At 35.5% G+C, this 15,832-nt stretch overlaps 1 protein-coding gene across 2 annotated transcripts in view; it reads right to left on the bottom strand.

Moving 5' to 3' along the window:
* Positions 1 to 2,018: 2,018 nt before the first annotated feature.
* Positions 2,019 to 15,832, bottom strand: part of ADD3 (adducin 3 (gamma)) — a 134,797-nt gene continuing 120,983 nt past the window's right edge. Inside the window, exons 9-15 of one of the 2 annotated variants that reach the window (XM_008569942.1) lie at positions 14,086 to 14,268; positions 12,344 to 12,601; positions 10,763 to 10,882; positions 10,230 to 10,316; positions 7,003 to 7,126; positions 4,863 to 4,958; positions 2,019 to 4,246 (exon numbers count right to left, since the gene is read on the bottom strand). In XM_008569942.1, the coding sequence (XP_008568164.1) occupies positions 3,954 to 4,246; positions 4,863 to 4,958; positions 7,003 to 7,126; positions 10,230 to 10,316; positions 10,763 to 10,882; positions 12,344 to 12,601; positions 14,086 to 14,268 (1,161 nt within the window). In that variant the 3' untranslated portion in view covers positions 2,019 to 3,953. The remainder of the gene's footprint in view (positions 4,247 to 4,862; positions 4,959 to 7,002; positions 7,127 to 10,229; positions 10,317 to 10,762; positions 10,883 to 12,343; positions 12,602 to 14,085; positions 14,269 to 15,832) is intronic. The other variant, XM_008569943.1, reaches the window with a different exon arrangement.

A 15,832-nucleotide genomic window follows, 5' to 3' on the forward strand; every position in this document is an offset into this window, starting at 1 on the left:
AGAAAACTGTTTTGTCTATTCCTAGGTTATGATCCAATGGGTTTCCAAGGGAAATGTGGTATAGTAGAAAAGCATGAAATGCAGACTTCGAAGACCTTTGCTTGAATCCTGGCTTAGCCTCATATGAGCTGTAAGATGTTAAGCAAGCCCAGCCTCTCTGAAGGATTCTCTGTAAGTAAGAACAAAATATTCCTCCTTTTCATCTTGTACTAGCTTAATGTCATTATCTACAAAGTGAGGATAATTTCATCTATTTTTGTTGGGGTGCTGGGAAGGCCAAATGAGGTATAATATGCGAAATGCACTTAGCACAATCTTTGGTACACAGAAAGCATTAATTCAGGTATGATCAATTAGCTCCTCAGTCAAAAAAATGCTGATTATTGAAAGAGGAATTATATTGCCACTGCCAGGCAAGAACAGTCCTGAGGAGTCACTTCCTATCACAGCTTCCTTCTGAGACCAGTCTCAAATTTTTTCAATGTGTTCCCCATAGGCGTTATAGTCACCGCAGGTGATATCCATATTGGTGAAATGGGACCTGCTGAAACAAAAAGTCGAAAAGAGTCTAGAGAGGAGAACAATAAACATCAAAGGAAATGTCTTCTCTTCCAAGGTCTGGGTATCTCACAGCAAACATGGTCCCTAAAGACTAAGAAAAGGGAAGTTGAACACAAAGACAAGAAACATATTGGATTGTTAGGTCTATCGCACCCTCTAGTGGCCACAAGGAAGACTGTTCTTTTCAAAATCCCAGTTTGGCCAAGATTGCAATCTGGGTATGTGTATATACCACTCTTGAGTTTAAAAAATAGTTTGCCTTTACATGTTATCTGCCTATGTAAAAAAAAAAAAAAAAAAGCTAATGTTAACAGAAGCCAATACTGTTACAATTCAGTTCTCTCTGTTCCCTGCGAATGAAAATATTGATCAATAGAGGAAAAGGCACAGGCATCTACCTTTCATGCTATGTTGACTCTCAAGTGAGAACTGAGGATAATTGTCTTTGTTGTTTTAAGGAAGGAAATGTTGAAATGAGAATCTTTCTAAAACAGCAATTTTTCACCACAGTTATTTACAAGCCAAGGTAATAATTAAATATGCCCAAGACTATGAATCTATTCTTCTCTGCCCCAACCCTTCATTTCTATAATAGGTAATTACAGTAAAAACTTCGATTAACCAGAACCTTCAATTAACATGATTTCCCCCTCTTGCACTCTAGTTTTAGGACAAAGTAGGGGGAAAAACAAAAAACAACAAAAAACCACAAGAAATTATATGAGAGATTTAGCTTGAAAATCTAGGATGCGTTATTCTTCGTTCAGTAGGAAAAAACCCCAGAATAAAAATTACATTCACAGGCCGAGCCTGTGGTGCACTCGGGAGAGTGCAGCGCTGGGAGCGCAGGAGCGCTCCCGCCGCGGGTTCGGATCCTATATAGGGATGACCGGTGTGCTCACAGCACTCACTGGCTGAGCGTGGTGCGGCTGGTCTCAAAAAGGACAAAAAAAAAAAAAAAATTACATTCAAACCATGATTATCAATATATAGAAATACATATATGTAACTGGATAAGAGCTGGAAGGAAATAAAAAAAATTTTAAATGTTAATTATGAAATTGTACACTATTTTCTATTCTCTTTACTGTTACTGTTATTTTTACTATAAATAAATTAAAAATCAAAAACAGGAGTAATGTATAAACTTAGTACATATATGGCAACATCTATTCTTCTACACTGATAGATCTAAACAGAATTGAGATTATCAGCATCCTAAGGCCACCATACCCTATTCAAGACAAAAAATAGGTCTCTTAGGGAATATATTTCCTCTAATATGAACTGAAACAAGAAACATTTTATATATATATATAATTTTCAACTAATTTGAAAATATATTTACCAGGACAGTCCTTATTCAGAAGCATCACTCTTAAAGTTTCACTGAAGTATAAAGCTCATCAGACCACCAAGTAACCACCCCCAATGTAAACCTCATGATACCAAATCCATATATTTAAAATACTGTTTATTTGTGATTTAACATTAATTAGCATTACATCTAAGAGCAATATCAGATAACATTTATACATTTTTCCACAGGACACAAATTCATTGGCTCATTCTTTATGCCAAAGCAAGTAAATAGAGGCATTAGCAAAAGGTGCAATAGTTCACTGTTGCATTTAAAAAATATTTATGCACATTGCATTCATTTAGATATATATATTTTTAAAAAGTTATGGAAAAGCATAGTTCACAGGTTATTGTTTCTACATACATTGTAATACAACATAAATGTAGAACATAAAAAAAACCCCTCAAACACAGAGTTAAGCAACTGAAAATTTCCACTAAGATTAAAACACTGATTCCAGTAGTTAGTGAGATCTAGAATGACACCCCCGGGCCCTGTTTCAACTTTGTATTGTCATACACACACAGTTAAACAGAATCAGCCCAGAACACACTGTAATCAATGTAATTTTTTGCATGCTAACTCACCCTCCAGAAATACTTTGAATTATTTTTACCCACTGACCATACTGGATCATGGATTTTACACTGATTTGTGACATCACTTGGGTGCGGGAGGGGTGGGGGGGAAACTATATTAAGCCTAGGTTTAAATTTGTATTTACATTAGAAAGAAAGTTAACTGAAAGATTTTTGAAAATTTGTAAAAACCAAGAAATTTTCTCACTGCTGGAATTAGACCTACTGATTTCCTCTTGTGCCGCCTTCTCAAGATACACAAGTTAGAAGGATCTGACCCTCTTAGAACTCAAATAAGCAAGAAAGACATTGATTTTGGCACAGAAGCAGAGATTTGGGACATGTTACCAATAAATGAGACTTTATATCCTATCGTGAATATGAGTCACTATCAAACTAGAATTCTTCTTATCACATCCCATCTTTTGTTCCCTTAATTTTTCACTTTCCCTTTCATTCTTTTCATTTGGTTACATTGAGATTTTCTTCATTCACTAGCAATACTAAGAGAAAAATACATTATAAGATTCAAATATGAATCTAGATATACCTTTATATGTTCCAATCCCCTTTTGATACCAAGTCCCCAGACTCTTGAATTAGATTTAAAAGTATACTCAGTACCAAGCAGCTTCAAATATGCTCTACTGTTAAATGATTGGCTTATATGCTTATGACACTTATACTGAATGGTATACAAACGTCTCAACATACAAAAATTGTTTTTGCCAAAGTTAAACTAAATAACCCATGTTATGTGTATAAAATCCCCTTTGTTGAAAAATAAGGGGCTTTCTAAACTAATAAAAAAAGGAAGTTTTCAAAAATTATAGTTTACTAAAATGACTTTTTGGCAAACAAAGTTACTTCAGGTGAGGAAATTTTATACTATGAATAAAATTCCAAATGAATCTTTTCTTAAAACTTTTTTAAAAAGTGTGTGCCAGTGTATACTAATACTATAGATTCTTGTCTTAGAAGCTTTTAAAGCATTCTGTTAATGCCCACTGAAACAATGGGACCCAAAAGATAGTCAATAATCATGATAAAAAATTATAATTTGATTACCAAGTGAAGCAGGTATTGAGAAATAAAAATTCTCGCTTGTTCACTGGCAATTTCTTTCCAACAGATATTATGGACAAGGTCTGAAGTAATTCAGACAGTTATCTATTTGTGGTGAACTAAAAATACTTCATGAGGGCAGAGTTAATTAAAACTAGCAATTGCTTAAAAATTCAAAGCCATTTTTTTGACATATAAAATGAGAGATGAATTTAAGTTCTTTCCATAATGTTTTTATTTTAGTAAAACTTCTTTCCAGTTCTTAAAGTCCAGTTTGCTACATACCCCCAATCGGATCTACCACTGCATATTAATGATCAACTTAAATGTGGTATTTAAATGTGCAATGTCACATTGTAATAATAATAATTACAAAAAGACTTTATTTAGCCTTCAACTTTCTCCTTTTTTTTGTTCTTTTTCAGAAAAGAAGGAGTGCGGAATTTCTTCTTTTTCTTGGATGGTGATTTTGAAGGTGAGCCTTCAGGTGACAGGACTTCTTCAATTTTTTCTGGAGACTTAATGGTAATCTCGATGTTTTCTATGGTCGTGCTTGTAGTTAGCCTGCTCACTCGATTAGCAAGCTCATCTTCAACATCATGCATATCATCCTTGCCATTTACTACCATGACAGGCACTTCCATGGAGATGAAGCTCTTAGAAAATAGCTCATGGTTTTCTACAAAAGGAGACGGGGTTTTTTTTTTGGTTATTGTATACAGTTAACATTTCTATTTTATAAAAGTGAAATGTTTTAGTAATGTACTAAGGCATTACACTTTTATTCCAATGAAGGTAGATCAGTATTTAAATAAACTATGGATTTATTAGCATGAAGCTATTTTCTTAAATGTTATAAAGGGGAAAGGAACAAAACTATTAAGTCAAAGAGTGAAAGTAGATAATTCCAGCTTGATGACATGACAGTTTCATTGTAAATGAAATCAGTATAAATGATAAAGAGAACATAGTTTTCTTTAGGTTTGGGGTCATTTGGCAATCAAAACTGAAAAAAATTTCATGCTGATTGGAAGATGTATGACAAATCAATTTTAATTCCACAAATTCTTAAGAACCATAGGTTGCCAAAATGTAGATTAAGGTAAATCAATACAGACGTTCAACAAAAGTAGCACTCCATTTAATAAAAAATATAAAATTATTGGAGATTTACGTAAAATCCATGGCAAACTTCCTGTGATCAGTGTTCAACTTCTTTACATGAAAACAAATGACAGAGAGGGCAGACTCTCAAGACTAATTCAGTGAATGCAATGGGAAATTGCATTGAATACCTTCTAATTTTTCAGGGACATTTTGCGGTGACTGAGTTTGAGACTGAATTTGTGAAACAGATGAAGCGTCATCTGAGAGTAATTCCTGCTCAGCATCTGTTGGATAAGAGTTTAGTTAAAAGCCATGCAAAACAAAGCAAAGAAGCATAAGATTTCAGGGAGGTTAGTGCATACATCATATGCCTGCATATGCAGAGAGGATAAATTCTTCAGCAAGGAGCTGAACATACTAACATTATCCCATATATCAATAATTTTGCATTGAGAGGAGATTAATGTGTTAAAATTTCTGGCTGCTAATAGTTGTCTTACATACAGGGTTACAAAAGAATCACGGCTACTGGCAGCCTAGGCAAATAAAATGTATGCATTTATTTAGCTTTTGCTAGTGTTAGAAAACCAAAATATACTGAGCAGCCAGATGAGAATTATAAAGCCTCACCAGTGATGCTACATCAATGAGCCAGAATACTTCACTGAATTTTTGAACAATATCCAATTAGTGATTCCTGTCTGAGCAATATTAGCAAGTTAATTCAGAATGAATGTGAAAGAAACGATTTATAAAGTTATATATAAAAGATATGGTTGCAGAGTGTAATATTTGTTACCTGGCATCATTAGGCTTTTTAAAAAATAAGAGTAAAGAGGGACATTTCATAAAATACAAAAAAACAGATAAAGGATCCAACTTTACGTTAGAATAAACAAACTCAATAATACCACTCAGAACATTGAGTGTAATTACATTCATGAGTCAGAATGACTCTCTTTTATGACAAAGGCACTAACACACTGATAAAACTGTTCCTTAGGTGATCCAGATGTCATTTATTCTTCCTACATGACATCTAACATGGACAAAACTTCTTTAACTATTAGCTTCTGTTTTGTTTTGGGTAAAAATTTCAACTATGTGTGTGGATGCTCTAAAGCAGAGGCTCTTACCCTCTTTTAGGGTCACGGATTTCTTATCCCCCACGCTCTGAACCATCCTGATAGAGTTTGGGTGTGTTGTCCCCCCCAAAGCACATGTCAAAATCTGATCCCCAACTTGGCAATATTGGGAGCGGTTTGGGTCAAGGAGGCCGATCCCTCATGACCAGATTAATGCCCGGGGTGGTGGGGGAGTGGCGGGTAGTGAGTGAGTTCCCACGAAAGCTAGTTGTTTAAAGGACACTCCCCTCTCTCTCTTGCTTCCACTTGCCATGTGATCTGCTTGCACCCACTGGCTGCCTGCCACTATCTGCCATGAGTAGAAGCAGCCTGAGGCCCACACCAGGTGCAGCTGTCCCAGAATCATGAGCCAAATAAACCTCTTTTTTATAAATGACCCAGTTTCAGATACTTCTGTTATAATAAAGCAACCAAGACAGACTAATACACCTCCCTTCCCCAAATGTATATCATACACAATTAAGCATATCTTTTTCAGGTTGTTCATGGACTGTCTGAAGCTTATACAAAGACCCAAGATTGAGAACCCTTATTAAAAAGAATCTCTTATTCTAGGAAATAAGGCAGCTAGTATTCAATTAGCTGTTTTCATTAACAATTCTTAAATGTAATCCTAACAAACTACTTATTAAGTGTTCCAAAGTCAGAAAAATTCAACCTCACTAGAATGCTTATGTACTTCCGGAAAGTTGCATCAGTTTACTATACACTTTGATCTTGAAATGACAATACTGGCACCTTGAGACCATCCAGGAACAGAGATTTTACAAAGCATTAAAACCACATACTTGTGAATAACTATTTCAAAATAAAAAGTTTTAAAAAGTCACATACTATGAAATGTTTAAATCTATTAATACATCTACATCTACTTTGGCTGGTAATTCTTTACTCATATGAGGATTTCACTTTATAGAGGATTTTATTATAAAATAGATAGCATTCAGATTGCTTTCTGAGAAAGAACAGCTTTCTCTACATGTTGAGATACATAATACACGGTAGTTCTTTGCATTTCAGCCCCACCTATACTCAGTAAAGGACTGGAATAGATGAAATAGAACAACTTAATTGATTATAAAAGGAATATTTTTTAAAAATATTGACTACCTTCTATCATCCAACTCGAGGTGCTACTGTTATCAGTGTGGTTATCCTAGGCTTAATCTAAAAATTTACTAACCTTCTAAGCCTTGCTGTTTACGTTCAATGGTCTTCTTATACTCTTCAAGTTCTACCTCTGTGAGATGACTAAATGGATTAGGAGGAGCTGGTGGGCCATGATCATCATCTTCAAAGTGCATGGTCTTGCAAAAAAAAAAAAAAAAAAAAAAAGATTCGTTACCACACACACACACACATATATATATGTTTGTGACACTTTACTTCACAACAATCATATGACAAGACAACATGGTTTGTTTAAAATACTCATCAGATTAATTCTCTTAGACTACTGATCCAATGGACTAAAATTGCCTGTGATGTTTCCTCATTAAGCCTGTATAGATAAATTTTAATAATACTTTTTAAACAATATAAAACTAAGCCAAGCTCTAATAAGCTACGCATAACTAGGAAATATCTTGAAAAACCAAACTATTTCAAAAGCCTTTGTAAATAAGGCTTATAAAAATGAAACTGAATCCAAAGAACATCTTTAAATTTGTTATGGAAATAAACTTGCAGCTATTTTCTCTAGGAAAGGAATTAATGAGACTTTCACTTACACCTGGCAGACTGAAGCCTTGCATTTATTTTTGATCCTTCCTAAAATCCCACTGAAAGGATAGTGAATGAGCAGGAAAAAAAATTATAAATTTTTAAGGACAAAAGAAGGGCAGAGGAGACAACAGAGAATGAGAAATGTTAACACATTTTTGGAAGATGGAAAGCAGGTGGAACAGTGAGTAGCAGAGCTAAAAAAATTAAAGCCTCAGTCTGGCAAAGAAGGATGCAAATGAAAGGCATGCCCATTTGCCCAGAAGAGGTCTGGTAAGGCTCAGAAACTAGAGGCATCAGGTACACAGAAGGTGGAGGTGAGGAAAAGTTGAAAATAGGGGACAAGTTACAAGTCTGAATAAGGAAAAGACAGATTCCCAGTTCCCCTTCCCTACTCTACACAACCAAGCATTTACCTCTTTCCTGTCTCTGCGAAGATCGGAGGCTTATTCTTCAGAAAAACTGATTAGGGGGGCACAAAACACAGCTGTGCACTTCCAGAACAATGCTGGGAAACTGGCAGGAGACTGGAGAATTCTTTTCCGGATAAATTAAATGGTCCCAGATAAAAGGACTTCAAATAGTAACATCTGGAGATTCCCCAGAGAAACAACCTGGTCTGCACCTGATCACCCTACCATGAAGCTCACCAATCCCTGAGCTCTATACACACCCAGAGCTTCTGATCAGCTTTCAATGTCTCATTCTTCAACACAGACTGTCACAGATTACCACTTAAGAAAAGCTCCCATCATGGAAGACAGAGACTAGAATCAACAAGAAAAAGGGAACTCAGAAGAAACAAAGATAACAAAGGCAGCTAAGGAAATTTAAAATCAATTCACTTAGATGAGAGAAAATGTATCCATGAAACAAAGATCTGGATGTTATTAGTAAAGGAACATTCAGGGAATAAGAACTCTTAAATTAAAAAAAAAAGTTAACATCAAAATAAAAAAAATCAAGTAGAAGGGTTAGAAAATAAAGCCAAGAAAACCTCCCAGAAAGTAGGATAAAAAGACAAAGACATGGAAAGTAGGAAAGAAAAGAAATAAATCAGAGGTTCAAAGAGGTCCAACATCCAAATTAACAGGATATACTGACAGAAAAAGAAAAAAAATGGAGGGAAAAAAACTATAAAGGAACACTTTTTTAAAAATCTCCAGAACTGAAGGATATGGATATGACTTTACAGATTAAAAGGCGTTATTAAAAGCTAAAAACAGAAAGACTAAAAAGAAATCTACTATGAAGCACACAATCATAAAATTTCAGAACAGCAGAGATGTAGAAAAAGTCTTAAAAAGAAGAAAAAAAGAAAAAGGGATCCTATCCTGTTCAGGAATCACAATATTATCTTCTCAACAATGAAATGGGGAACAATAGATGATCTTCATATTTCAGGGGAAAATAATTTCCAAACTAGAATTCTATACCCATTATATGCACTTTTGAAGGTAGAATAAAGGCATTTGACACTGTTTTGCATCCTTTCTCAGAAAGCTATTAGAAGACGTGCTCTATGGTAAAGAAGTAAATCAAGAAAGCCGAGGAATATGACATCGGAGCACAGGAATCATCAGGATGAGCCTGTGCAGCTGGCTTGAAGAACAATCAGTCCAGATTTGGGCGAGGATGACAGGGGGCTGAAACGGAGACATTACCTGTTGCCATTCACCCTATGGAAAATAATATTAAGAGGGACTTTATACTTCTGTTGAAAATTTGAGAAGTACTAAGGCTATGTACCCCAAATACTAAGCCAATGAAAAAAGGAGGCAATTATTAACACAAGGGAGAGGGCCGGCCTGGTGGCGCACTCGGTAGAGTGTGGCGCTTGGGAGCGTGGCGGCACTCCCACCGAGGGTTCGGATCCCATATAGAGACCGGTCTGCTCACTGGTTGAATGCGGTGCAGGTGCGACACCAAGGGTTGCGATCCCGTTACCGGTCACGAAAAAAGACAAAAAAAGGAAAAAAAGAAAAAAAAAAACCACAAGGGAGAAAAGTTACATAAAAAATGGAAATGTAATCATGGGCTACTACCTAGCACAGCAGCATATGTGTAATAATATAAACATTAAAAGCCAATTTAATTAAAAAACTGTGATATGACCTTACTGGGAGAATGGGGAGAGGGAAAAGGAGAAGCATTGTGTAAACAGGCTAAAACCCCATGTTTCATAAAAGAAGTCACTCCTGTCTTTCATTAATTCTAAGATCAAATTTTCTCCCATATTTTCCCATCTCTGAAACTGTCAGTCTTCTTATAATCTATGGCTTCTTTCAATTATAATTGTCAGTGTTTTTTCTCTTTTAGTGATACATAAAATAATGTTATTTCTTACATAAATGACATAGATTTGACGAAATACAGTTGAGGTCTAAAACTGATAAACCAATAAAGCAGAATAAAAATGCTCTTTAGAAATATCAAGGTAAATGCTAGAAACAAAAAACCCCAGAAAATCCTTGCCCCTGGAAACTGGAAATTGAGGGTGGCATTTGAATTCTTGTGGACTGACTTTTTTAACTTGTGCTTATATTAACCTTAGTAAAACAATACTCATTAAAAAATAAATATTTATTCATATTTGAATAAATATGAATTCAAATATTCATCCATAAAAGGCAAAAATATTAATGTGGTAGGGTCAAAAACAGAGATCATATTACTTCATGGACTTACAGAAGGAGGCTTATCCACAACAATTCCAGCAAGCAACTGAGATTGAGGTCCTGCTGTTTTCAAGTCATATCGGTTCTGTTCTCGAATCTGAATTGAAAAACAGTAACAAGTTCTTGGGGTGAACTATGCAGATGACCTTTGCTTTCTCTTTTCCTAAAAGCTTTCTGTTTGACCACTCCAGAATAAGAGTATCTTCAAGTCCCACCTCCATGAAGACCTCAACATCCTAACAACTCACATCAATCTCCTTCACTCTTCTTGTCATGTAATTTCCTATTATCTTACATTGTTAGAGAACTGCATTTTCCCCTAATACCAGGGGTTCTTTAAGCAGAAATACGTTTAATACTTCTTTCCCATGTAGACTGCTTACCAATGACTAGCTGGAGGTATTCAATACAAGCTTATATTACACTGAATTAAATTTCAAATTCTTTTGTATTCAAACTTCTAAGTTTGTTATTAATCACTAGTGGTTTAAACAGAAAACAGAATAAAAATGTCTCCCCTGGCCAGAGAAGACCACGTCTTACCTTATTTCTTTTTTCTAGTACCTCGTTTGGGTTTGTGTTTAAAGGAACAAACTGATTTGGATCTTCAATTTTGATAGGTGTTCCACCACTAACTTTAGAAGAGTCTTCCGCTTTCATCCACTAAAGAGTAAAAAATTTTCTAGAATGAAGCTTTGTGTTAAGAAAACATTAGTAGGTGCTTGGTAACTTTATAGTCTCAAGGGGAGCATATATTGCCAACCTTTTTTTTTTTGTCCTTTTTTTTTTGAGACCGGCTGCACCGCACTCACCAGTCATCCCTATATAGGATCCGAACCCGTGGCGGGAGCTCTGCTGCGCCCCCAGCGCTGCACTCTCCCGAGTGCGCCACGGGCTTGGCCCTTGCCAACCTTTTAAAGAATTTCACTAAGCAGTACCTCAGTGGTCAATTAGTTCACATTTCATACTAGTTAGAAAAAGGCTCACAATCAGCACTCAAAAAAAAAAAAGCCATTACTATTTACAATTCAATTACACTGCAAATTAAACTTCTTCCTCTTCGAATTAAAAATATGATGCCAAAACAATTTCAAGCACAGATACAGAGTATGATATCACATTAACTCACATTCAGAGTTCTGTCTCCTGCACTGTCATCAGATGATGATGGCCAAGAAGTCACCAAAACGAACTCAAGGAATCTCTTTAGTTCTCTAGACTTCACTTTTTATTTTTGGCTGACAGAAAAGGCCAAGCCCCTAACTAGGAATTTATAACAGGGATAATCTGGTACTACATAGCATAATAGAACTAAAGGGTTGGAAGGAGTTTATGTAATTCTTCTCATTTACCCCACCTTAAAGAAAGCTAACACTTATCAAGATTAATGATGGCTGGCCACCAATCTCTGTCAATGAGATGGATTCTGGGAAACGTATGAGTTTAATTATGTTCTTTGACTGGGAGACAAGAAATCTTATAGACTAGGTAAGAAACACTTTGCTGCCTAGGCATTTCCACTCTGAATGCTATTGGTTTACATGACAGGATGAATTAATTTTGAATATCTAGAGAATATTTGGTAAGCCTTCCAAAACCTAACCAAATCTGAAGCAAAATTCTGAAAAAAGAGAAAATAACCCATTTCTCTACCTAAAAGATGTTCAAGATATTGCCTTAGGGTAGCTATGTAGAGTAATTCACGCAACTTTGGCACAATTAGATGTTGATAACTTTTGTAGTCCTAATTCACTGGTGCAATATAAACTACAAAGCAGTTATCACGCAGTGAGTAAGAAATGGGCTCCAGAGTCAGACTGTCCACATTCAGATCCTGACTTTATCATTAAAAAAAGGCTAGTTAACTCCTCTTGCCTTGGTTTTCTCATCTATAAAACAGGAAGAAAAGCAGCATCCATTTCATATTAGAATTAAATGAGATAATTCACATATGGCACTCAGAACAGTGCTTTGCACACAGTTGATACCTGATAAATGATAGTGATATCATTATTTTTAATATTATATTCTACTTTCCCAATATTCTCAACACAGAACATTCAATTTCATGAGTAACTAGGCAAAATATTTAGCAAAGGCAAACTACATAAAATAGTGGCCTACTGTGATTTTGGTCCTGGGACTGGTTTCCCCATTCCGAGACTCCTCGGGTACATTCACTTTCATGTAAGTATTTGGTGAGTTCAGCCATCTTGTTTTTTCACGCTGCTGTCTCTGTGCCATGTATTTGAGAGGAGAGAGTGGCACTGTATCTTCTTCAAAGGAAAAAGCAGTCACCGTTGCTGGGATTTCCACATCACTCTTGTGCCTAGGCTTCTCTCGAATGAGAGGATGCCTATAAGCATAGCCTGTTCTATACCCCTAAGGGAATAAAAAAACACATTTGAAACTATCAAACCTGTACCAACACAGCATCTGGATTCTAATTCTTTAAACAAATGATTCAAAAAGACTCCTTTGTTTAAAAGCAAAGGGAAAACGTCCTTCTAAACTCCACATAACCTCCACATAACACTGCAGTTGAAATTAAGCAAATTTCAAGATCTGGTTTAAAATGATTCCAGCTGAACACCGCAATTTCCACTCAAACAACAGTTCCTGACAAAGGTAGTTTCTAAACTGCTGACCAGAAACATTTTTTTTTACCTATAAAATGTTATTTGGGGAACCAAATCTCAGCGCTCATTTAAGTTTTTATTCCCAGGTCTGAAGGCAGTCTGTCTTCTGACCCTTCATGGAAGAAGGTAAAATCTAAGATAAGATGATATTTGCCAAACCATACATCTGGTAAGGAGTTAATATCCAAACTATATAAGGAATTCAAACAACTAAATAGCAAGAAAAGAACCCAATTAAAAAATGGGCAAAGGATCTGAATAGACATTTCTCAAAAGAAGATATACAATTGGCTAACAGATATATGAAAAAATGCTCGATATCACTAAATTATCAGAGAAGTGCAAATTAAAACCACAATGAGGTATCACCTCATATCTCTTAGAATGACTATTATCAAAATGATGAAAGTGTTGGTGAGGATGCAGAGAAAAGAGAACCCCTGCACACTGTTGCTGAGAACGTAAATTAGTATAGTTATTATGGAAAACGGTATGGAGGTTCCTCATAAGATTAAAAATAGAACTACCACATGACCCAGCAGTCCCACTACTGGGTATATCCAAAAAAATCTGTATGTTGAAGAGATATCTGCATTCCCATGTTCAACACAACATTATTCACAATAGCCAAGATGTGGAATCAACCTAAGTGTACATCGATGGATGAATGGATAAAGAAACTGTGGTACATATATATGCAATGAAACACTATTCAGTCTTAAAAAAGAAAACTGACATTTGCAACAACATGGCTGAACCTGGAGAACATTAAAGTACATTAAGTGAAGTAAGCCAGGAACAGAAAGACAAATACCTCATAATCTCATATGTGGAATCTAATAAGGTTGAACTCAGAAGCAGAGAGCAGAATCATGGTTACGAGGGGCTGAGGGTGCAAATGAGGAGATGTTGGTCAAAGGACACAAAATTTCAGTTAGATTGGAGGAATAAGTTCAAGAGATATACAAGTATTGTACGATGTGGTGACCATGGTTAATAACAATGTATTGTATTCCTGAAAAAAACCCCAAGTAAATAAAAAAACATTTACTTGTTCCATTGTTTGATTCTTAAAAAAGTGATTAAATCACACCAAAATGCCTTCCTAGGGTCAAACTCTGCTTCTAGAGGAGTAGGAAGCGTGTTCTAAAACAAAAGGGAGATGGAAGCATCTACTCTTGAATCTGAAGACATGAAACGTAGGTTTATGTTCAATTTTTCACCTACCAAATTGTCCAGAGTCCTCATCAGCCCTTCAAACTCAATCTCGCCAACCTTCCATTTCTGCTGGGAACCAATATTCACACCTCCTCCTCCAGATGCTGCTACATTGTAAGTGAAAGCTTTATACTTCTGAAGATCCAGCACAAGTAGATTGTCTACTCCACCTGCCCCTGCTAATGCCTGCACCTGTAATCAATGGTAAAATATACAGAGGCACAGAACTGTAAAGACTCTAATGAGCATTTTACTTTCAAAAAGGCACAATCTCAATTTGGAAAATATCCATAATAGTTGTTCAGGTTATTAACAAAGACAAAGCAACATTCTTGCACAAGTAGGCAGCTGAAGTATCCTTTCCATCCATCTGAAAAAGATAGTTTCCAAGACTCATATCCTCCCTGATGGGAAACACCTCTAGAGCCACACCTTTTAACATATTCCAAGCAACTGAAATCTCTTGCAAATTTTAAAAGTTCTTTTCTTGGAGTTTTCCCATGGCTATCCAGTTAAAACTTTTGCTGAAAGTTATCATTTTATTTTATTAATATATTTATTTTGGCAGCTGGCCAGTACAGGGATCGACCCCTGCACCTTGGTGTTATCATCACCATGTTCTAACAAACCGAGATAACAGGCTGGCTCCTGAAAGTTATAATTTTAAAGGAATACACTACACTGAATTTAAGGATATTTAGGCAGAAGCTGTCAGCTCATTTTCTTAATTTAATTATGCTTTTCATAGCCCCATTTGAGAAGAAGAGGAGGGACCATCAGAGCAAAAAAGTTGGTTAAGGACAAGTTAAAGTTGGTAGAAAAGGGTTTTTTTGTTTGTTTGGGTTTTTTGCCTTTCTTGTGGCCCTTCCCATAAATTATTACTATTTGATTCAAGAGAATCAGCTTGATTTTCTTTAATAGGGAAATTAGGGCCTTTAAATACATTCAGTTTTTCTGAGGAAAAAAGTGGTTAATAAGTATCTAACGTATTATAATAATGAGGCTGTAGAATTATTGGAAACACTGAGTTCATAAAGCTTCTGGCCCTAGCCTTATACTTTCTGATGATTTGTGGCTGTCTTTCTCAATTAGCACCACCACCAGATGGTGAAAACAGAGAAATGTGCAATTATACTATCTTAAAGTAGGACTGTGAGGAAAATGTTTATGAGGCACTTAAATTTGTTTGTATGTGTATATAAATTTTAATTTCCTTTCCTTCTATTTCCTTTAAAAAAAATTTTTTTATTGAAACATACTGATTGTACATACTTATGGGGTACAGAGTTATATTTCAATACATGTATATAATGTGTGATGATCCATTCAGGGCAATCAGCATATTCATCTTTGCAAAACCCAATCATTTCTTTGTGATGTGCACATTTCATCTCCTCTCTTCTAGTCGTTTGGTAACATGCAGTAAATCATTGTTAATTATAGATTCCTGGGTCAACTGTACACCAATAGGACTTATTTTTCCTATATAGCTATAATTTTTTGTTCATTAACCAGCCTCTGATTATTGATAATTTGTGGCTGCCTTTCTCAATTAGCACCACCATAAGAATGTGAAAACAGAAATGTGCAACTGTACTATCTTAAAAAAGTAGGATTATGGGGAAAATGCTTATGAGGCACTTAAATTTGTGTGTGTAAATATTAATTTCCTTTCCTCCTATTTTTAATTCAAGAGATAACTGAATTGACTACTCTTTTTACTTAGTAGAGTAGCACTTCTCTTGGAACAAAACAA

The sequence above is a fragment of the Galeopterus variegatus genome, unplaced genomic scaffold (genome assembly GCF_000696425.1).
Source record: "Galeopterus variegatus unplaced genomic scaffold, G_variegatus-3.0.2 Scaffold546, whole genome shotgun sequence".
NCBI classification, from domain to species: domain Eukaryota; kingdom Metazoa; phylum Chordata; class Mammalia; order Dermoptera; family Cynocephalidae; genus Galeopterus; species Galeopterus variegatus.